At 42.1% G+C, this 21,410-nt stretch overlaps 3 protein-coding genes across 5 annotated transcripts in view; 2 read left to right on the top strand and 1 right to left on the bottom strand.

The window, feature by feature from the left end:
* Nucleotides 1–767: 767 nt before the first annotated feature.
* On the top strand, nucleotides 768–16,180 carry TMEM237 (transmembrane protein 237). 2 transcript variants are annotated; one of them, XM_040561441.1, is made up of 13 exons: nucleotides 768–851; nucleotides 3,301–3,332; nucleotides 4,304–4,314; nucleotides 4,852–4,908; nucleotides 6,553–6,666; nucleotides 6,923–7,037; nucleotides 7,720–7,880; nucleotides 8,481–8,604; nucleotides 9,623–9,814; nucleotides 10,781–10,854; nucleotides 11,386–11,479; nucleotides 11,719–11,840; nucleotides 13,732–16,180. In XM_040561441.1, exons 1-13 carry the CDS (start codon nucleotides 822–824, stop codon nucleotides 13,797–13,799), a joined length of 1,194 nt encoding a protein of 397 aa, XP_040417375.1. In that variant the 5' UTR covers nucleotides 768–821; the 3' UTR covers nucleotides 13,800–16,180. The 2 variants fall into 2 exon arrangements, with proteins under 2 accessions (XP_040417375.1, XP_040417374.1); XM_040561440.1 differs by lacking the exon at nucleotides 768–851 and adding an exon at nucleotides 963–1,212.
* Nucleotides 16,181–16,706: 526 nt separating this feature from the next.
* Nucleotides 16,707–21,410, top strand: part of S100B (S100 calcium binding protein B) — a 22,347-nt gene continuing 17,643 nt past the window's right edge. The window contains exon 1 of the mRNA XM_040561442.1: nucleotides 16,707–17,009. The gene's annotated coding sequence lies outside the window, so the exon portion shown is untranslated. The remainder of the gene's footprint in view (nucleotides 17,010–21,410) is intronic.
* The window catches only part of LSS (lanosterol synthase), a 10,743-nt gene continuing 7,626 nt past the window's right edge, over nucleotides 18,294–21,410 (bottom strand). For both annotated transcript variants that reach the window (XM_040561436.1, XM_040561435.1), the window contains exons 17-21: nucleotides 20,926–20,991; nucleotides 20,512–20,592; nucleotides 20,055–20,225; nucleotides 19,567–19,645; nucleotides 18,294–19,352 (exon numbers count right to left, since the gene is read on the bottom strand). In XM_040561436.1, coding sequence (XP_040417370.1) covers nucleotides 19,167–19,352; nucleotides 19,567–19,645; nucleotides 20,055–20,225; nucleotides 20,512–20,592; nucleotides 20,926–20,991 — 583 coding nt within the window. In that variant the 3' untranslated portion in view covers nucleotides 18,294–19,166. The remainder of the gene's footprint in view (nucleotides 19,353–19,566; nucleotides 19,646–20,054; nucleotides 20,226–20,511; nucleotides 20,593–20,925; nucleotides 20,992–21,410) is intronic.

Below are 21,410 nucleotides of genomic sequence, written 5' to 3'. Positions count from 1 at the left end.
TTACTTTTTAAGACAGGAGAATCATGGTCTCAGCTACAAGAAAAATGGCTGTAGAAACCAGTTATCCTCACAGTACGTGTAGCATTTCTTTTCTTCTGTCCCATCAACTCAAGTGAGTAAAAACTGCCACACTATCCATTTGTTAAAGAGGGACACAGACTCTGGAGTCCCTTTTTCCTTTTGCTTTAATCTAAAGCAGCACCGTCTCTTCATCAACTGGTGCAGTGTTTATGGCAAACAAGTTTATTATCTTCATCTCGCATTACAGGTATATTGCCCTCTGAAGGGGGGCTCAGCTCATGTTGCAGAAAATCTACAAGAGCAAGTTTCACAGGCTAGAGAGACACTATTCACGTAGCAAGCCTACTCCCAACCACCTCTTGCAGCTATCAGTATGTCTGCATGTTGTAAACTCAGACCTAGCAGTCCTTGTTTAGAAGCAAACGTGGACAGAGCAGAGCAGAGCCCCCCATCCCAGGGCTGTGGGGTAAGTCCAGGCAGAGACTAAAAGCCTGGTGCCAGATGTGCCGCTCAGCAACGGCGAGGCAGCTGTCCCTAACGCTTCGCTTGTGGCGTTTATTCCCTGGGGTGTTTTTTTTCCCCTTTAACTTCATTTCGCAAAGGGTGTCAGTGGCCCCACGGTGAGGGCAGCTCGGCCCCCGTGTTTTCCCTGCTGTGCCGCGGGCTCTGCCCGCTCACCCTGAGAAGCGAGGAGCACCCGGCTCCCTGGCACGGGCGGGCCGAGGCGTGGCGGAAGCGAGCTCCGGCTCCTCCCCGCGGCGCCCGGGAGACCGGCGGCGGCGGCGGCGGCGCGCGCGGCCATGGCGGCGCCACAGGCGGGCCCCGACCGGGTGAGGGCGCCGTGGGGCCGGGCGCGGGGCGGCTCTGCACGCGGCGGGGCTGCGGTGCCTCCCTGGGAGGGCGGTGGGCGGCTGGGGGCGGGGGCCTCGCCCTCCTCGTCCGCCTGAGTCCGCAGTGCTGCGGGGCCGGGAGCTCGCACCGGCGGCGGCTGGGTAGTGGCCGGCGGCGGCTGGGTAGGGGCCGGCCGTGGACGGCAGCGGTGCCCGCCGGGACGCAGAGGCGGGAGGTGCGGTGCGGCGTCCCCGCTATGCAGCTGTCGTCCCCCCCCCGATGCTCCTCGCCTTCGCTGAGGGCGAGCAAGGGCTTCCTTGTTGTTTTCGTATTCTCCTTCGTACACGTTGGCAAAGAAAGGTGCGCAAAAAGCTTTAAACCCGTAAAGAGCGGTTAGGTGTTCTTAAACCTTCGAGTTTGAATGATTGCCCCCTTGGTACCCCTGAGGAGAGCAGCTCCCCTCAGCACACTCGCAGAGTAAATACGTCTGCTTGGTGCCGTTTTATGTGAGCTGAACTTGAAAGTAAAGGTGTTTTTTGCTCTGCATCTCTGAACAGACCACCTGGGGAGCTGTGCAGATTTTTTTTTTTTCCTGAGTGAGAGTTCCCAGGCTTGTTGCTACTTGCCTGTGGCTCCAGGAAACCCAGAACTGCAGTGAGGCAGCGAGCATGTGCTTTGTGGCAGGCTGGTCAGCAGCTCCCGTCAGTAACAAAACATCCCCGGAAACCTGCACCCAAACTCACCTTTTCTGTGGGGTTTGCAGTGAGTTCCTTCGGATTCTGAGAAACTGGAAACTTCAAGGAAATAAAGCTCTTATTTGTGTGGCAGAGTTTGGGACTTTCATACAGGTGGGACAGATGAGTATTAGCCACTAGCTGCTTGCATGTGATTTCCTTTGTTGTCAGAAATAAATGATACAGAAATTCATTTTCAATTGTTTTGCAGAAGGTAACCGAGTAGAGATACACTACTGCACTGGCAGTGAATGCTGCATAAAAGCTGTTGGACTTTACTTTTTGAAAATATCAAATATTCTAAAGAATTCATAATCACTACCACAAAAAACTAGGAATCAGTAAAAGCAATGAGCTCTGAGCTTAAATTTTATCAATGTTTCTTCTCCCTTATTGTGTGCCTGTATGGTGAGAGCAGTGCTGGCCACTGCTGGATGCTGGTCAGAGTGTGCTGCTGCCTACCTGTGTGAGTAGCACTTGCTGTTAGTCTTCAGCATGGCCAAAATCCAGGTTAGAGACTGGAGACTTAATCCTGCAAGTGCTTCCTTCACAAAGTGTTTCATTTGTGTAAGGTAAGCAAACCTAGCAGCACTTGCTCACTTGAACCTTCACCAGCGTACGGAATTGTGGCATTCAGTACAGGCACCATTTAGGACATTTTAGGACATCCTCTTGCTGCAATGGAAAACTCCCAGAACAAACTGCAGTCATTTCAAACAGGAGTAGTACTGGACCCTAGCCCGGGGGCAGGAAGGTTCACGTCCAGCTAATCCTGGCTGCTAGAAGCTTATTTTTAGTTCAGAATTAGCAGAGGTTCAGCGTGAGCAGCATCAGGAGTAGAGAACTGTTCACAGTGCCTCTTGCAGGGAAGAGTTTCAGATGATATGGGAAAAAAACAAGTGGTAAGTTTTTGGATCCTTGAGTCTTGCTAGTTGTACAGTCTTTTTTATTTCTGGTATCAGCTGAATTTTTGGAACATGGGAAATACTTCTTCCTGTGTACCTCTTAAATATAATTATATAATGCAAAATCTGAAAGTACCTTCCTTTTCCTAGGTGAGGAAATCATCCAGCATGAGTTCTAGATTGTTAACAGGATATACTTGTTTTTAGTTATGTTTAACCTCTTGGTAAATATTTGCAAAGTTCATAAGTCTTTTCTATAAATAAGATTATTTTATATTTTTTTCTTATAATTGAGTATTGTTCTGTTCTGAATTTACAACTTCATTAATAGAAAATATGCTGCTCATGGTATACACTGTGCAAGTATATCAATTATATAAGTTATTGCAGTATTTTGTTATTTAAGTAGAATGACTGGCAAGCTGTACCGGCGAACACAGTACCTTCTATGCACAATGAAAATTATTGGAGTGAGGTTGAAATGCAAGCTGCACCTTACACATAGCTTTTAGGCGAATGTCCCAGGTGCAGTGCCCATCAGAACTGTGGTAAGAACATGTTTTTCCTGTGTTACGCTGTACACATCTATGAAACATGTCCACCAGGAGTTTCTCACAATTTATGTATGTCTGTACCTGATTATGTATGAGGTGCTTAGAATCTGGTTTCAGAAGCATAGTTAGCAAAACACATTTAGTATGTTCAGACTGTATCTGGAAGGAGCTGTTTTCTGTGAAGTGGTTTAACAGGCACTCAGAAAAGAGGTGGTTTCACACTGACAGAAGCTGACTTTTGTCTCTATCTTTCAGTGCCCCCCGCGTGCCCTTCCTCCAGTGCCAAGGTAAGATCAGGTCATTCTATGGAATGGGTCATGGTTCTGTACTGCTATGTTTTTAAAGGTAATGAAATGAAGAATAATGAGTTTAACAAGTATCTGCGTAGCCATAATGGCTTTAAAAATACTTGCTTTTCTTGCTACTTTGTTGTTCCAGAATCCCTTACAAGGAATACAAAGCATTTTAAAGTTTTACAGAGGCTGAGAAAATTTACTGTATTATCTCATTTTTAATATTCAGAGAGGTAAACTCTTTAAAGAGATTTTGACAAATAGCAGCTTCAGTTTTATTAACATCTACTTCAGTGTTACTGATGTCCTTCCTTTCAATTTCTTCTTCCTTAACTCGATCTTTGCTTTGTTTCATGTTCTGTAGTTTATTTAAATTACAAATCCTTCATAATAGGAATTTTTGAATTCAGACTAGATATTATCAAACAGGGTTATAGGCATCTATCACTTTTACGTAGTATAGGGAGAAATTTGGGATTTTTTTTTCCAGCATCATAATGGGCAATGTGTAAAGAAAGGCAATTAAATAGTTTTTTATGGTGTGGTATGTGAGATTCCTTCAAAGTACCATAAGGCAAATGTGATATTTTGACAATGTATAAAGACAGCGTGTTTTTAGTAATGTATGTATTCAAATGTTTCATAACTTCTTTTGTTGGTTTGTTACATACCAAGCAGTAAGACGAGTTTCAATTATCCAGGTGATTACAGCTTCTAATCTGATCTACAGCTAGCCAACTGAGAAACTGTGCACAGTCAAAGTGTTGAGTCTTGATGATTGCTTTGTACACCTAACCCTGTTGTACACAATTGTTCATAAAAAGAAATAGGGATGAGGATAAGGAAATTAATAAAAAATAGTGAGAATGTCAATCTCATGAATTGCCATTGATTCAAAACTAACTTTCTTCTTACCTTTGTTCCTTTTACACTGCTCTTCAACACCTTTCTTCCTAAATGTGAAGTGGAAACCAGGGTGAGTTATTCTGGCAAAAAAAGAGAATCGTAAACATCAATAGTTCATTTTGGTGTCACTGCATCCTCTCTTTTAAGATCGGTCCTTATGCTTTTCCTAAATTCAGGCTGATAATCACGTAAATTGCATGGATACCTGGACTACCACTTTGAGAATTATCTAGTACTTTGTTTTCGTTACTGATTTCTATTTCCACATGGAATCAAGGTAACTGGAATGTTGTCACTGTGCTCTAAACAAGAAGTTTATTCTTCAGAGCGTTATTCAGAATATTTCAGCTTTTCATATAACACGTGCATATGCATATTTAACTTCTGTCGCACTTAAGACAGATTTCCTATCTTGTTTTCCTACTATCTTCTATACCCTAACTGCTTGTGTAAATTGGTGAATTGTCATCTTATCTGTAAAAGGTAGAGGATGCCTTCACTTGTAAAAAGGACTACCTTTCTGAACTTGCAATAGTATGACTGTTAAAAAAGGGAAATGGAGGTTTCTCCATGCTGTGTAGCTAGACTTATGTTTTATGTTCTGCAGATGAAATTCCACTCAGTCGTCCCAAAAAAAGAAAGCCCAAAGGAAAGACTCCATTAGGTAAGGTCCTGCCAAGACTGAAAACTGGATTTATAGTCCTACGTGTGACCTACACTGTAGACGAGCTCTTGACAGATGCATGTTTTTCAGTCTTGTGCTGGTTTTGAATAGTGTTCTTCTCAGCTAATTTATAATAATTGATTTTATGTTGTACGTCCGCATTTTTTTTTTTGCCTACAGTGCTGTCTGTCTTTTTAGAACAAGTCTGTAATTCTAACAGAAGTAACTTCAATCCTTCTCTTTTTCCCTAGGTCCATTCTTAGTACTGCTGATAGAGCAAATTTTGATACTGAACTGAAAAAAAAAGCTTTAATGTATATTCCTCTTATTTTTTCCTTTCTAACATTTTTGATACTTCACTAAATAGTCACTTCCATCTGTAAGCTGCTTTCAATGTTGAGTGTGTTAAGTGCTTGAATTTTTGAATGAATTTAAATGAAACTTATTTAACAAATTGTCTCAGGAAGTCCTAGGCCAAATAAAGTTACAAGTTGACTGTTCTATTATCTTCTGAGTGTTAAAAGTCTGAAATACGACTAACACTAGAGCTTTGTATTTTTACAAGAAGTGGATCTGCTGAATAAAGATGTCCTTTTAAGCAAAGTTACAAGTCCGATCTGTTTTGATAATGCAAAATGTTTTCATAGAATTTACTGGATTTCTTTAAATCAGTTGACTTGGGACCATGTGACGGTTTGATAAGTAAACCTTTATTTGATTAAAAGGGTATGTAATGGCAGACTCGTTATAAGACTCTTGCATGCAATAAGTAGAGCTGTTGCTAGCAGGGCTTCCCAAGGATCAAGTTTTGTGATTTTTTTTTTAGTAAGCTGAGTTATGGCCAATTGACTTTGGCCATTACTTTGCTGGTTAATTTTGCATTTTAGCACAGTAAAACTCTATAAAAGGTGGGGAAACCTGTTGCTTGAAGTGAAAACAAAGGTAGATTCAGTTGTTACTGATAAAAACTGCAGTACTTGAAAGTACTACAAAAAGGCTTGTCTTTCTACATCAGATGATGCAAATTGATGCTACTGCTGCTAGAATATTTGATGAAATTTCATGTTAACCTCTCATGGAAAGGTAGTTCCTCCAAAGCATAGTAATTCTTCTCTCAGACTGGAGTAAACATTCTTCAGCATTGCTTTTTTTTCCTGCTCCTCCTGTATTCTAGGGCTGTTTGTTTAGCAATTAATTTGAATTTCCCTTTTTACACTAATTTGCCTTAATGTTTATCTGTCTGAGTGAATCAGCTTGTAACAAACTGTTAATTTTTCTGTCCTTTTCAGTATTATCTTTGCATATAGAAAGGAAAATTATAGAGGAATTGCTCTTTCCAGCGTTAGATTCCATTCAGTCAGTCCTCAGTTATATACCCAAATTTGAATCATGCTACTTCTTGGATACTTTCATTTCCTCCCGGCATGAAATTGTCAGGATGAAATGTGTTGTGTGTTTTCACTTTGTATAATCTTATAACCGTATTTGCTTCCCAGCTCTTATATTTACTGGCCAATACATTTTCATCAGCTGTGAGCTGAGCAAGCATAGATATTCTGCACAATATAGCAAATAGCAACTTTTTATTATGTGTTCTCAGTGTCTCTAAATTGAGGTTGCTGGAGCTTTTCTTATGCTTTTCAGATGGCATTGTCCAAGCAACTGTTCGTCGGCAGTCTGAAAGCAGTGAGCCCCTAACTCCCGAACCTCATGATGTCCCTCCTCAGAGGAAACGCAAAAAGAAGAAAGTGCCTCCTGGTATGTGAAACAACTGTAGATTGAAAAAAGTCTGTGACAGAAATATGATTGGCCAATTTGCATTTTGGTTTAAAACATTTCAGATCAGATGCTCTTGTAACAGTTGGAGGTAATCTGAGTGAATGGTAGCTTAGAGTTTCAGTTTCTGTCTTTAGAGTCTGTGTTTTGTATAATAACTATTTATGCATTTAAGTGAATGTATTTCCAGTTCTATGAAAGCTATAAAATTGTCATGTGTCTTATTTTAAATCTTCAGATTCTGAGACCTCTTTTACCCAGCAGAATGTTGCATCCTTATTTCAGAATGGAAATGGCATGGATATTCCTGAAGCTGAAGAAACAGTGATCCGCAAACAGAGAAAAAGAACAAAGTGAGATGAAACTAGTATAGCTTATGATTTGATATAACTGCGATAGTGAAAATGGCTGATTAACATTTTACTGTGTCACATTACAAAAATGTCCATGATACCATTCAGCTTGTAAAATAAATTGTATTCATGAAGTCCCTTGCAGGGCTAGGATCTAACTTCCTTCACTTGTTTGATTTATGCATGCCTGGGTGCATTACAGTTCAGAATGCATTAGCTCGAGCCTAATGTTTCAGTCACATACCTGAAAAATTAGAATGTATAACTGCATACTTTCATATTTCCAATTTTTTTCTTAATTTGCTGAGAAACAACTGCTTTCATATCCTTCTTTCCTCCAAGAGCTATGAATTTAAAACATTTTATTCACCTTTCTACCACAAGCATCCATTCTCTTGGCCTTATATTTAGTTTGTATGTATTTTTTTTAACTGTTAATCGCTTGATAGGTATTTCTTCCCACCTTAGTGTTTTGACACAAGAAGGTATCTAAATTGAAAGAAAACCCCAAAAATTAAGGATTAGCTTTATGGTTTTAGTTAGCTAACACCATGATAATTTTAGTCCTTTTAATCAGTTCTTGTCAGTCAAGTTAGGCATGTTAAATGTTCATAGAAGTCTTCAGCATTTAAATTTTACTTCTTGTTCTTTTTCTGCTCCTTTGTATGTCCTGTGATAATAGGAAACCTCGGCCAGCAGAAATGCACTGTTCCAATGAACTGGAGGTGGAGGAGGAAGACATCATTGAAGATGAGCACAGAAAGAGCCCAGATCAGCAGCCTGTGTTTGCTGCTCCCACTGGAATTAGCCAGCCTGTTAGCAAGGTGTTTGTTGAAAAAAATCGTAAGTGTATCATGTGATTTAAGTAATTTAAGGAAATTCTTGCAATTAAAAAATGCATAATTGTATTGAAAATCCAAGTATTGCACTAGTGGGAGGAATTTAAAAACTAAGTTTTCCAGGAAAAAAAAAATCTTTGTAAGTAAATACACATTATAATTATTCAACAGTGAATGTTAGTGTTGTTCTGCTGGCATGTTTAGTTGAATTTTTGAATTCTGTGGAAGAAAAAGGCTGTTTGATAGTACAGAACTGAGCTTATTTAACTTAATACTGTCACAGTATATTGAGAAGAAAGTATTTACTGTATTTCAAAAAATCTTTCAACTAGAAGATTTTGTTTGTATGTTTTGTAGCAGGGAACGCTAAGTAATTACACAAGGTGTGCTGCACATTTGTAAATCCATAGCCTGACCTATCAGGGTATATCACACTGACAAAGGCATCCTGATACGAATGTAAGCTGACAGAGGCTAGGAAGTGGGGAGAAGAAATCTGATGGAAATTTTGATACTTTTTCACAGGAGGAAGTTCAAGCATTAGTATAGAAATGATGGGTGAAGGTAACAGTAGTCTCTAAAATTAATTTCCTCATCCATTTAGGGCGTTTTCAAGCAGCTGACCGTGCAGAATTGATTAAAACCACTGAAAATATCAATGTACTTATGGATGTGAAAGCTTCGTGGACCACTAGAGATGTCGCCCTCTCAGTGCACCGAAGTTTCAGGTGATAGATTAACATTTTGATATAAATAAGCAGTATTTTTTTTCATTCTTAAGAAGTTAGCTCCTTTTTCATATCATTGTGATATATCTTCATTTATTTTGAATATTTCTGATAGGTGGCAGTTCGGGATGCAACTGGTATAAGGCTTTTCAGTCCTTTAGCTGTTTTTCCTGACAATAATACCTGTTTCTAGTCAAGATGCCACATGTGAAATGCAACATGTAAAAAGAATAACAAGCTGGAGCCAACTAAGAAAGCTGTATTGCAAAGATTCAGAGAAAATCTGAATTGAAAGAGACTAATATGATAACAGAAATACTGGGGACCTACCAAAAAAAAACATGTTGTGAAATGAGATTCACCCATCAGCTACAATATGACCAGAATGAAAATAGATGCATTGAGATGGTTCCCAATGAAAAATCTTGGTTGGTAAAAAAGAGGGAGGAGTGAAACTGGACTGGGCATAAGTTTGCACATAGTAGCAAAAAATGAATTTTTATACAAGTGGTTGTGTTGTGATACAGAATGAGAAGATGACATCCATTTTCATATCTCTGGTGTCTTCTACTTGGAAACCTGTGCTTGCTTCTCAGCTTTTTGTTAGCAAGGAGGGTAAAGACAGCTTGAGGACATTCTGAAAAGGCTGACTCTCTCTCAAGGACTGATAAAGAAGTCTTGTATAGGTGAAAGGGGCAGTGGTCTTGAGTAGCTACAGGTAAAATGGAAGAGTGTGTGGAGTGAAAGTATTTGACTTCTGGAGCAGTAAAAATGGGAACTAGCAATAGGATCAATGAAAACTGTTTTTTCTTGGTTGACAGCCCAGGTGCCAGTGCAGTCTGTCAAGGGAGGAAGCGTAAGTCCCATCACGTAGGATTTTTAAAACTAGATCAGAAAAAACACTCAGAAACAACCTGTCATGGCAGCAGGGTTGAAAGGGTGGATTCATAGGCCTTTTGCATCTGTAGTTCTTTAATTCAAGGCATTAAACTTTTCTAATGTTCTTTTGTCCATTCAGGGTGATCGGACTCTTTACCCACGGCTTTCTTGCTGGGTATGCTGTATGGAACATCATTGTTATCTACATTTTGGCAGGAAATCAACTTTCCACAGTTTCTAACCTGCTCCAGCAGTATAAGACTCTCGCATACCCAGCTCAAAGTTTGTTCTACTTGTTGCTGTCTATCAGTACAGTCTCAGCCTTTGATAGGTAAAATCTGTTTGTATTTGAAAGGCATGTGTAACTTGTATGCAATATGCTCTTTCCTCCTTTGTCTGGCATATTTTGATCTGCTGTTGTTAATTTAATGTGATACACTTGGAGAATGATTTTACAGATGGATGGCTGTATAGTTAAAAGGTGTGCTTTTGCATTCAGTCTTATGTTACTGATTTCTGTCCATTACCTGCTGACTTGTATCAATGTGCTCGTGCTGTCTGTGTAATCAGGAGGAGAACCAAATAGGAGAGCTGATGGTTTTTGTGAGGCAGAGGGGTAGAGAACAACTACTGTTTCTGTCAGGTTACTTTTGATGTGAATCTATTCCCCAGCTAGGTTTGCAACATAGCATTATAAACAGTTTTCCCAGCTCAGCGGGGGTTTCTTGAGCCTTATGGCTCAAGAGTGGAAATGAACAGAAAGATGAACAAAGAGACCATAAACAGAGTAGTTTCATAGGTGTTTCTTTTAATGACAGGTTGTTTCCAGGGCAGCATAGTAAGCCAGGGGAGGAGTCTGTTGTATGGAAGAAATTGTGTCTTTTTTTCAATGAGTCGTGGCAGGGAGGAGGCCTGAGTTATTCCTAATTGGTCCTGTACCAGTGTAAGCTTTGCAAGCAGTTACATTAGCATAACTGCATTTGTTCTGGGGACACTGAAATGAATGCAAGGATTAGAGAGAGCGCAGATCTCTCCAGATTCTCCCTGTTCCAGAAATGACTGCAGTGAGAAAGCTACAAAACTCATGAAACATCCTCCTTAGTTTCAAACTTTATTGGGTTGGCATAGTAAGGATCATTGCATGTGTGTGCAATATAGTTGTGTATTAAGACACTGTAAAAGAGACAGAAAAAGGTATCTCAAAAAAAATTAGAAGAACAATAGAATGCTGTTAGAGGAACAATATTATTATCCTATTGGGCTGTGTTAATGAATTATTTTTTTTTTTTGTAATCAGGATTGATTTGGCGAAAGCATCAGTTGCGCTGAGGGGTTTTCTTACTCTAGACCCAGCAGCAATAGCTTCATTCTGTAAGTATCCTGAAGTGGATAGGAAGTTGCTCAAAAGAGGAAGTAACTGGAGAAATCCTACATTCTATTTTCATTAATTTTTTCGTCCATGGTTATTTTCTGCTTTAGAGTAAGTGACTTGCTAAGTAGTTGAAAATAGCATTCAAGGGCTGTGAACACTGCATATTTTTAAAGCATTTGCAATAGCATTAGTGGGACTATTACTGAGATGGTTCTTTTCCCACTTTTGAATACAGAACACAAATGTAGCAAAAAAACAAAATCACAAGATGACACCTTTGATGTAGCTGATAGATTGCAAAAGTGCAGAAACCAGACTTTAATGGGTCAAAATTCCCAGATTTGGGGAGAATGCTGAAGAAGAGAGAATGAGTTAAAGGAGGCAGTATCATGTAAAGGAGGCAGTATTCATCTGGAAGCAGTAGAGTGAAAGGAAAGAAAATGTAGTGATAATTATCATGTCATGATAAGACAGCATTTTTTTGTTTTATTTTGCTTTATACCTGACATTACCAATTCCATTTCTTCCAGTGTACTTCACTGCTCTTATCTTATCCTTAAGTCAGCAGATGACATGTGACAGAATTAACCTCTACACACCACCTTCGGAAAATGGCAGCATCTGGTAGGAAACATAATAAATTACTTCTGTGAGCTAATGGGGTTTCTTAGCTGAGTTGCTGTCTTTGGAATCCACTTTCCTTAACAGGCTTTTGTAATGAAAGACCATCAGGATGGTAGTAGTAGCTGTGTTTTTACACCTGGCTTAGCAAGTTGTTTTTTATGATACTCTGCTGAAATTATTATTGTAACACCTATGTACTGGTGTGTAACCTGACTGATTGGTTGATGTACTTTTCTCAGGATGGCAGGTACAGAGGAAGAAATTCTTCAGCCATGGATTGTGGTGAATCTGGTAGTGTCTATTCTAGTTGGGGCAAGTTGGATCTTCTTGTCTTACCGACCAGAGCTAGACCATAGTGAAGGTAGGAAATACTAATAGGCTAAATGTTGTTTGTTCGGGCTTTTATTGGCTATGGTCTGCATTGGGTGTTCAGGACTAGTCCTGAGAAATGTTGTGATTGAGGAACTAGCAACATTTAAAAGCAAGTGCTTCTTAGAATGCTGATGTCTGTGTGTGATCTTCTAATGAAGAAGCAGTTATTAAAAAGGAAAGAAAAGCCTTGTTTCTCCTGGCTGATTTTTGAAACTTGAGAATATTTGTCTTTTCTTCTTAGAAAAGAAAACTAATTTTAACTTTAACAACAACAAAATGAATGTTTAAAATGTATCTATTCTGCTTCTGATTTAGAAAATTCCCCAATGTTACTAATGCTCCTTTTGCAAATGCTGAGTGCATTTCGAGTTCACCTGTGTATTATTTTCAACAGAACAATGCAGTAGTTTTGGGAACTCCCAAGCTTTGAAAGGTAAAATTTGAGTTTGCAGAACAGGGCATCAAATGAGGAGTACTTGTGGTCATGGTTGGAGGAGGGGGCAAACAGGTTATCCCCTTTCTTAGAAGCAACTTTGTTACATGCTGAGCCTTCTTCCTTTTGTTGTTGGAGCTTGGATCCAAAAGGTGTATCATTACTAAGCTTTCCTATCAAATGCATGCAGCCTGTGACTTCAATCTGTGCTGTACACACAAATTGTAAGTATTAGCTGTAAGTTAACACATACCAAAGAGCATCACGAGTTGAAGCACAGATTTGTGTTTGGGACGCCAAAGAAGATTAAACGTGCTTCTTCAGATTACTTTAGAATTTTAATTTACCAATTCTTTATTTTAGTTGGCCCCAGTTACTCTCCTTATTTCTAATAACTCAATGACTTCTTTTTTAAACAATCCTGGTTGGCAGCCTTTACAATCATTGGACATGAAATTTTTAATAGATGTCTAAATTGTATTTTAAGCCATTTAAAAATAATATAGGCTTATTCAAGGATGACAATGGCAAGATTTAGTCCAGTTTTTAATGAGATTTCAGATATTTACAGGTGCCAACAAAGATTAGAAAATCTGCTTCAGAAATGTCAAGAGAAAAACTCTGTTAGGATTTTTTCCTGTCAGAAATAGTAGAAAAATGATAATCTACTAAGGATGGCATAGCAAAAAGAAGTGTGTGAATCTCACACTTGAGTGGATAAAACTGCACTGTTGCACGTGCAGATTTTTGTGTGATCTTACCATGTTGACAACTTGTTGGCAAACACAGCCTGGTCTATATGCTGAATGTGCTGTTAGCAAGCCAGAAAGGACACCCATGCTGAGGGCGCAGTACACATGTAAAGGAACCCAGAGAAGAGAAAACTGCCCTCAGCAGCACAGAACTCCACAAGGACTACTCCATTAGCTGCTTAGCATGCCTAGCTGAATTTCTCCACAGTTCCTCACTGCTGACCTTAAGCAGTTTCCCGTGCCTGAACTACCTTGGTGACAACTAGCTGTGAGCAATAGCATTTATGATTCTTTCTGTCCTGTGTTCTAGTGTTGCTAACTTATGTTGGGATCCATAGGGTGTTTACATCCATAAATGAACAGGCTCTAAACGGAGATCTTCTTTCCTAGTTCTGACACTCTCTGAACTTCAAAAATCCCTCAGTCTACTTTCAGATACCAATTTATGTGTCCAGGCTGAATGCAGGATATTTCCTATGATCAGCTGCTAATGTCATCGCTAATTCTGTTAATTAGGGGGAGCAAGAATAGTTTTCTAAAGACAGTGGTGGGTCTTCCCATTACTGAGTTGCTAATATTATGACTGGGAAGAAAAGCATGAGGCTTCAGGAAATTCCAGAGAAATTCTCTGGAATAATGAAATTATATCCAAGTAAAACTTTTTCAAGAAAAGCTAATTCTTTCCTCTCTTTCAGAACTGATGTTTCATGCTGAAATCGAGGAATTTCCCCAGGGAGATATCATACCCAGAGTCCAGCCATAGTGTGGAACACGCACCTTGTAGCTGTAACTAACTGATGGCTCAACACCTGCTGTATTGTAACCATGTATTATAACTTTCATAAAGCAAAAAATGTATTTTTGTACTGTATATTTGATGGATCTTTTATGTATGCTACTTTTTAAATATCCAAATGTGACTGAAAACTTTTATACTTCTGCTTTTTGTTTTATAAAGTAGATCAGTACATAAAGTAAAGGTGCTTTAGTAAATGTTGCTACCTAGACAGCCAAAGGAAATAGATGGAAACAGAAGATCCACTATTTAGTGCTTTTTTGACAGATATTTTTTTTGACTCATTCTGATAGCAGTTGGGGTTAAAAAAAAAAAAGCTGAGTTAACAAGCATAGTAAAATAATACTTGGTTTTAATTGTCATAAAAAGTATTTTCTAGACCTAGGGGATTGGATTGTCAGGGATTTTGCTATTTCCTTAAAAGAAAACAATTTATTCTTCCTCTTCTTCATTTAGTTCTCTTGACAGAGATCCTGATAATAACAAGTTCTTTCAAGTTGATGTAGGTAAAGGAAACAAAAGTTTTTAATTTCACAGCATTTCAGTCAGCTAATGAATACTTAGATACAGTAGGGTGGTTTTGGTTTGCCAACAAGATGTGTGTCCTGTGATGTCTTGATAGTCAGGATGCATAACAATTACAAAACTGATTTCTCCTTATCTTGTATGGTACGAGCAATAGTGTTATTCACAGGTCTTTCTAAAGAAACTTGAATTTCACAGATGTTAAAAATGTTACTACTTCTACCTGTTTTGCTGGAAAATGATTTCTCCCCAAAGGATTTTTGTTGTTTTGTGTTAGGATGAAATTGGAAACTTCTCCTAAACTAAAATTATTAGGTGGTGTTATTAAAGCAAAGCAAAAACCCTCCAGCAACCAATGTTCTGCATAGCGACGTAGTGGTAATAGTGGCAGTTGGTGGTTTTTGATGATGACAGCCAATGTTCTTTTTCTTCGGTATTAAAGTGGCAAAATGAAAGCACTGAAGATGTGAATAAATACAGATGTCTTGTAGGATGAAACAGTCTCCATAGTACACATAGGCAAGAGCTAGTTTGAAATCTATTTCCTGAGAAAATGTCACACAAAACTAGTATTTTATAATAGTACTAATATTTTATTTAATATGTGTTGAGTTTTGCATTATTTTATTTAATGTGTGTGTCTGAGTTTTTTTTTTACCTGTTGGCTGTATTCTAGGGCATTCATTTTGTTGTGGGAAGGAGACGTTAAAATTTTTTGTCAGTTGTTACGGTTCTTAAGTATTTGCGCAAAACTGTAGAGCTAAATTATAGCTGGCACTGCATTGTACATTAAAATGGAGAGATAGGTGCTGCTCCCTGCCACTGTAATACTGGAAGTTCTTGTGATTTGGCTGTAGGAGATAGGGGATGAGGCGCTACTTAGTGTTCCCACGTAGGTTTCCACCACAGTGGGAAATGCACATCACAATTTCTTCAAATGTGGTGGAATTACTGAGCTCCTAAAGATTAGATTAATAATGGCTTTGTTGTTAATGTCTGTGCTGATTGATGTTTGTCATCTTGGCATGATAAAAAGTGTGTTTTTCCCATAAAGTGTGTGGATTAGACACAACAGTGTTAAGGGATCAAATCAGTGTAGGAAAGAAAATGAATAACATCACTGCTTGATTTAATTTCTGAAATTATTATTAGGAATTGTCCTCCTAAGTATCCCTTGAACAAAGCAACGTTAGCCGGGAGCCAGATTTGTTCTCATTGTGAAATATAATAGTTTGTTTAGATGGTTGAGCAGGGATTAAATTATTTAACTTAATGAGATCAATATTTCAAACCAGGCTTGCCTTTCCAGTTTATATTTTTTGGAAGGCCTGAGTATAAACATAGATGAATGAATGAGGTTTGAGGTTTGCCATTTAAAATCACACTTAAGTAAATGATTTGGAGATTAATCACCTATTTTTCAAGGTACTTTTCATTTCATTAAGCCTCACAATGGAGTTTGAGTTTTAACAGTGCTTTTTTTGTTGTTGTAGTTACTTGGAAAATTTTAGAACATTTTAAAGTTTACAGAATATGTGTTTAATTACAGAACGTGCACTGTAGGAGCCTTAATTGAAATGCTTCTGTGCATTTCCATACCATTGTTTCTAATGGGGTATTTTTGTGTTGAAAAAACTGAAGAAATGTTAGTGCCAATTTCTTGTTTTTAAATATCTGAAACAAGTAAAGAACTGATCTAAACTCCTGTTAGAAATTATTGTACTACTGTGTACTGTTTCCAAATGATTGGTTTGTTTAAAATAAATCAGTATTTTTTTCTTCAATGCTACATTATATATTGTATTAAAGCTCTGAAGATATGATAGAGGAAAATGTTTTTTTCTTTAATTGTGGTGGTGATGATGTAAATAATGGTTTCCTTTTCTCTCCACCAGCCAGATTCCTGCTGTTGCACTGGCCTTTTGCATGATCAGAAGCGGTGCTGTGAAATCCTGAGAACTAGCAAGTAGGTTGACTGATGTGTTAGTTTCTGAAATGTGAATTTAATCAGCTACTGGGGCTGGTGTAGCCTAAAGCGGGGAGAACGAAGTGGGGAATCTGACTGCTGCCTTTAACCGCCCGGCTTCTGCTTAGCAAGAGGTGGGAGCCGGCCCCTCGAGCCGAGGCCTTTGCTTCTCAAATGGGTTTTAAATATAAATCAGAGATTTGAAATTTTGGTCTAAGAACGCATTGGAATTTAAAATTCGGTTAAGTTCCCGTTGCTTGTTCCTTTACGTGTTGCTTCCTCAACTTGAAGCGAGGTGGCGTTAGTTTGAAAAGTACAAACAGCCCCCTCGCGGCTGCTGGGTACCGCTGAGGTGAACGCCGGGAGGGTAACGGCCGGTGGCGGTGGGGCCGCCATTTTGGGCTCTGCCAAAGGGAGGTGGCGGGGATGCCTGCGGCTCCCCGGCGCTCTCCGTCTTGTCCTTCCTGCCCCGGGCAGCCATCACTGGAGCCCCTCATCAGCGGGCAGGAAGGGGCTGAGCAGAAGGCTGCCCGTCAGCCTCCGAGGTGCGGGCGGTGCCACGGCAGGGGAGGAGCCGCCTCGACGGGCCGCGAGTACAACCAATTGATTACATTTGGGAATGATGATTTCTACAGGGACCTGTTTAAACTTAGCATTCATTCCTCCATCCTATCACACATATCGGGGTAGGATTAATTATTTTAATTACTAAACGCTATTCTGCTACGTAGTTATTACCTCAATTTTTCCGTGATTTCTTTACTAACTCCTTAAATTTCTCCTGCACTGTTGCATCAAATAATTTTTTCATAGTATGCTTCGTACTCACTCTTTGGAGGTCAGTCTTACCGAGTGTGTTGTGTAGCATTGATTCGTGGAGGAACTCTACAACTCAAAAGCAAATGAGTTATAAAGTAGGTATGTGGTTTATTTCGGCGCCGGGTGCATGCGGGATAGCGCCCAAAGGCATATGCAGCAATTCGCTCACTCGCATTCTCTTTTATCCCCTAAAATATTACATATGCATTAAGTTTTGCAACACATCTATGCATATTCCTTTCCTAGCTCCGCCTAGCCCCACTTCATATGCTAATTATCAGTCCTTCTGCGCTTGTATAGTATTCTCTGGTGGTCATCCGGGTGGTTGTTGGGATGAAGTAAGATGTCTTCATCCCCTACGATGCCTTCAACCCCTAGCTCGGAGTTGGCACTCAGGGTCAGCTCCCGGTCCCTGGCTGGGGGTCAGCTCCGGGGTCTGGGTCTTTGGGTCAAGTACGGGTCCGGGACTTAGGTCGGGTCCAGGGTGGGGCTCCAGGGTCAGGTCTCCAGTGGGGGCTCTGGGTTCAAAGGTCCGGGGTTGAGTATCCAGCATTGAGGTTAAGTTGAGGCTCAGGGTTGGGGCTCAGGTCAGTTCCAGGGTCTGGGCTTGGGCTCAGCTCCAGGATGATGCTCTGGGACAGCTCTGGGGTCCGGGACTCAGGGCTAGGGCTCGGTGTTGGGGCGTTCAGGGTCAGGGGCTTGGGGTCAGCTCCGGGTCTGGGTCTTTGGGTCAGGTCCAAGTCTGGGGCTCATGGTCAGCTCCAGGTTTGGAGCTCAGAGTCAGCTCCGGGCTGGGGCTTAGGGTTGGGGCTTGGGGTTGGGGCTCAGGGTTAGCTCTGGGTCCAGGGTCAGCTCGGGGGTTGGGGGCTGGAGTCAGCTCTGGGGTTGGGGCTCGGGGCACCCTGACAGCCTCCCCATCACCACCCCTCTCTTCTGTCATTCTGCTGTGGCCTTTGACCACCTTTGCTGTCCCTCCACCCACTGCTCCTGCCTTGAGGGGTTCCTGCGATTTGCTTTTCAGCCAGTCCCAGGGAAGTCTCCTGCCACCTGTATGCAGCACTGGGGTTCTCTGTTGTTGTGTGTGCAAGGTCCCTGCTGCCTGAGATGCACACTGAGGCAGGCTATGAGGAAACCAACATATAGGGAAGTTCCACTTGCAACACTGTTAGCCATTTATTAACCCATCAGTGGACATGACTTCCAGCTCTGACAACAAAATGGGAATACTCACCCACGCTAACTCAGACAGGGGTAGCTGCTGCACTGTGGGAAGCCTGGTGCCCAGGAGACCTAGGCTGTGCCCTGACATTAATCACCTCAGTGTTTTCTGCATCAGTTTCCCATTTTCCAAAGTAGGAATGATACTGATGACTTCACCTGTGAAGCTCTGGGAAGCCAGGTGCCACCAGCTGTGGGACAAAACAGCAGCAAAACTGAGTGAAGTACTCCTCTTTCCCAACTCAGGGAGGAGAGAAATCCATCCTGCACAGACTTCTGTGCAGAGAGCACTTCAAAGGCAGTTGCTGGCACCCACAACAGAGGCCAGTTCACCATGGACTGTGCAGTGCACTCTATCACAATGCTGGGCACAGGAGAAGTCCCAGATCCCACACTCCTCCTGCAGAGAGCCAACCTGGGGGTGCAGGACAGGTGGGAAGACAAAAAGGGAAGACAAAGCCAGCCTTGCTCTACCCAGGATGAGAGAGAGAGAGAGAGTCTGTCTAGATTTGTAAAACAACATAGCTGGCAGCTTTCTCTTTGCAGATCATCAGACTGGTCTGAAAAGGCACTTCACTGCACATTCCACGAGGAAGAATATACCTGGCAAGAGCCTTTAAAAGAAGTGTATTTTTAGAAGAGGGTCAACAGAAAGCAGAGACTCCATGGTACTACGGCAGCACTCTCCTCCCTGGCAGAGGCAGTGGTCTGTGTGTTAAGATAAGCACCGAGATCCTGTGCAGGAAGCACCTGTACCCCCACACAGCACGTGGTATCTACGGCAGGTCAGAGGCCATGGTGTGGGTTCAAGAGGACAAGGCCGCTTCTGCAGTCTTCCCGGCCCCAGCCAAGGGTCTGGATTGCAGCTGCTCAGCAAGAGGGCTGTTGGGATGCAGCCGGCAGAAACGTCCAAGAGTCCAAATGGGGAAGACATTGCAGTACGCAGTGTAACTGATGGCACACGACTTGTTGAACACCCCAGCAATGTTCTCCTGAGAGAGAAACAGCAAGGTGGTGTGAATGACAGGAGACCACAGGATGTCCGGGACACTGTGCTGAGCTCATCATGTTCCTGAATTTCCCACCAAAAGCCATACATGACTTCCCTTCCATGTAAGGGAGAGCACTATTGCAATGGCTGCATGATGCTCAGGACATATGCAACACTGGGGAACCCCCTGGAGAGAGAAGAGTGAATCCACGTACCTGAGGCCAGTCACCATTGGGCAGCTGCTTATTGATCAACACTTGGATGCCCCTTTCCAGCACGTCAATGTCAGGGTACCTGCAAGTACAAAGGAGATACCATCACTTTAGTGTCATCCAAACTGTCTGCATATCCCTACCCAAGTGCTTAGGGAACTCAACCACCTCCAGTCTGCCCCAGACTTGACCGAGTCATGCAACTCCAGGGTACCAGGCATTACAAATACAGCAAAATTCTCCCTGGCTGGAAACCTGCAGTTGTGATCAAGACCTTTGCTTTCCTCTGGCTCTCCTTCTCCTGGCAGCAACAGCCTCACCGGCTGGACCACAGCTTTGGTCAGTTCCCCCACTGCAGAGGTGTGTGACCAAGAAACATGGTTGGGTGCATGTCCCACACTAGCCAGCACCTGTGCCAGCCTTTCCACACAATTCGGATGGTATTTTCCATTTCACTGGACCATGTGGTATCAGGTGAAGGCCACTCTTACCTGACAGCCATGAGCCCCAGCAGGGCCCAACATGTGTTGTGGATCTGTGATGTGGCACTCTGCACATACGTGCGTTGCTCACATGACTCGAAGTTCTCTCCCCACCCACCATCTGTCATCTGCTTGGAGAGCAGGAACTGGCAGGCCTGGGCCACTTCTCTGCATGCCACCCTGCAAAGACAGAGAATCAGACAGGGCTGGGTACAGAGGAGAGCTTGCACATGTTTCCCAGATGCAAAGGGGAGCTGTGCTTCACCCTGTCCATGGCAGATGCTTTCCAAAGAGCTCAAGGCTCAGAAAGAAACTGCTCTGATCATATCACAGGCACCAAATTTGGGTGGAGTGGTATCTCGGGCAGGAGAGCTCATGGGCAGCCAGGGTGTCCACCCCAACCCACCCTTTTATCCCATCCCTACCCCAGAGACAACAGCAGAGGAGCTGCCAGACCCCTACTCACCCATCACAGTATGTGTACTGCATACAGGCAAATGCCTCCAGACCAAACCAGGTGCCATACGTGAAGCAAACTCCCCAGCTCCTGGGAGGGAGGGGAGACCAGTATTATCAAGGGTACTAGGACAGAAGCAGGTTGTGACACCGCTGTATCCACAGCAAGAATAGAACCAGGCAGAACAGCAGCCTGCTTGCACCTGTGGCACAACCCTGCCCAGTACCACCAGCACCTGCTCGCAGATTGCTCAGGCAGCTGATGCACTGGGATTGGAAGAGTTGGAGACACCCCAAGCCCCAAGGGAGATCAGCACGTACATGCTTGTTCTTACACACCCTACCAGCCATGAATGCTGCCCACTGTGGCCCCTCCCATGCTGGGGCAGCCAGGGGAGAACTGAGCAGTAGGAGCACAGCTTACCCTTCCCATGACCCATCAGCTCGTTGCTTCTTGCGACAGAAGTCCAGGCCCTTCTGTAGAGTGTCTCTGGACAGGAGAAAGACACCTGATGCAGAAGCAGCCCAAACGCTGTGGGCTGCTCTGTAGAGACATTTGTCATTACCTCTGAGGATTTGATGGGTCCCATGATTAAAGGCTCAATTGGCAAGAGAAAGCAGACAGGTGGTGCTACACAGAATCTCAAATTATGCACCAGTCGGGTATTTTTCTGTTATGTGCCAGTATGCAAGCAGGGACCTAGCCTGCAACTGGCTGCAAGATCAAGGCAACTGCTAAGTCAAGAGGAAGGCAGATGATTCTCCAATTTCTCCCAGCATGATCCCAAACACCCTGTGTCCTCTTCCTTGAGTGAGACTGTGCGCTAGCATCTTGGGGGCACTCTAGTTTGGATGTATCACTGACATGTCAGCCCTGAATGCACCAAGGGCCAATCCAGGGGCTGCTCC

Source organism: Cygnus olor, chromosome 6, assembly GCF_009769625.2.
Source record: "Cygnus olor isolate bCygOlo1 chromosome 6, bCygOlo1.pri.v2, whole genome shotgun sequence".
Taxonomy (NCBI): Eukaryota; Metazoa; Chordata; class Aves; order Anseriformes; family Anatidae; genus Cygnus; species Cygnus olor.
This window is presented reverse-complemented; position numbering and strand designations above follow the sequence as displayed.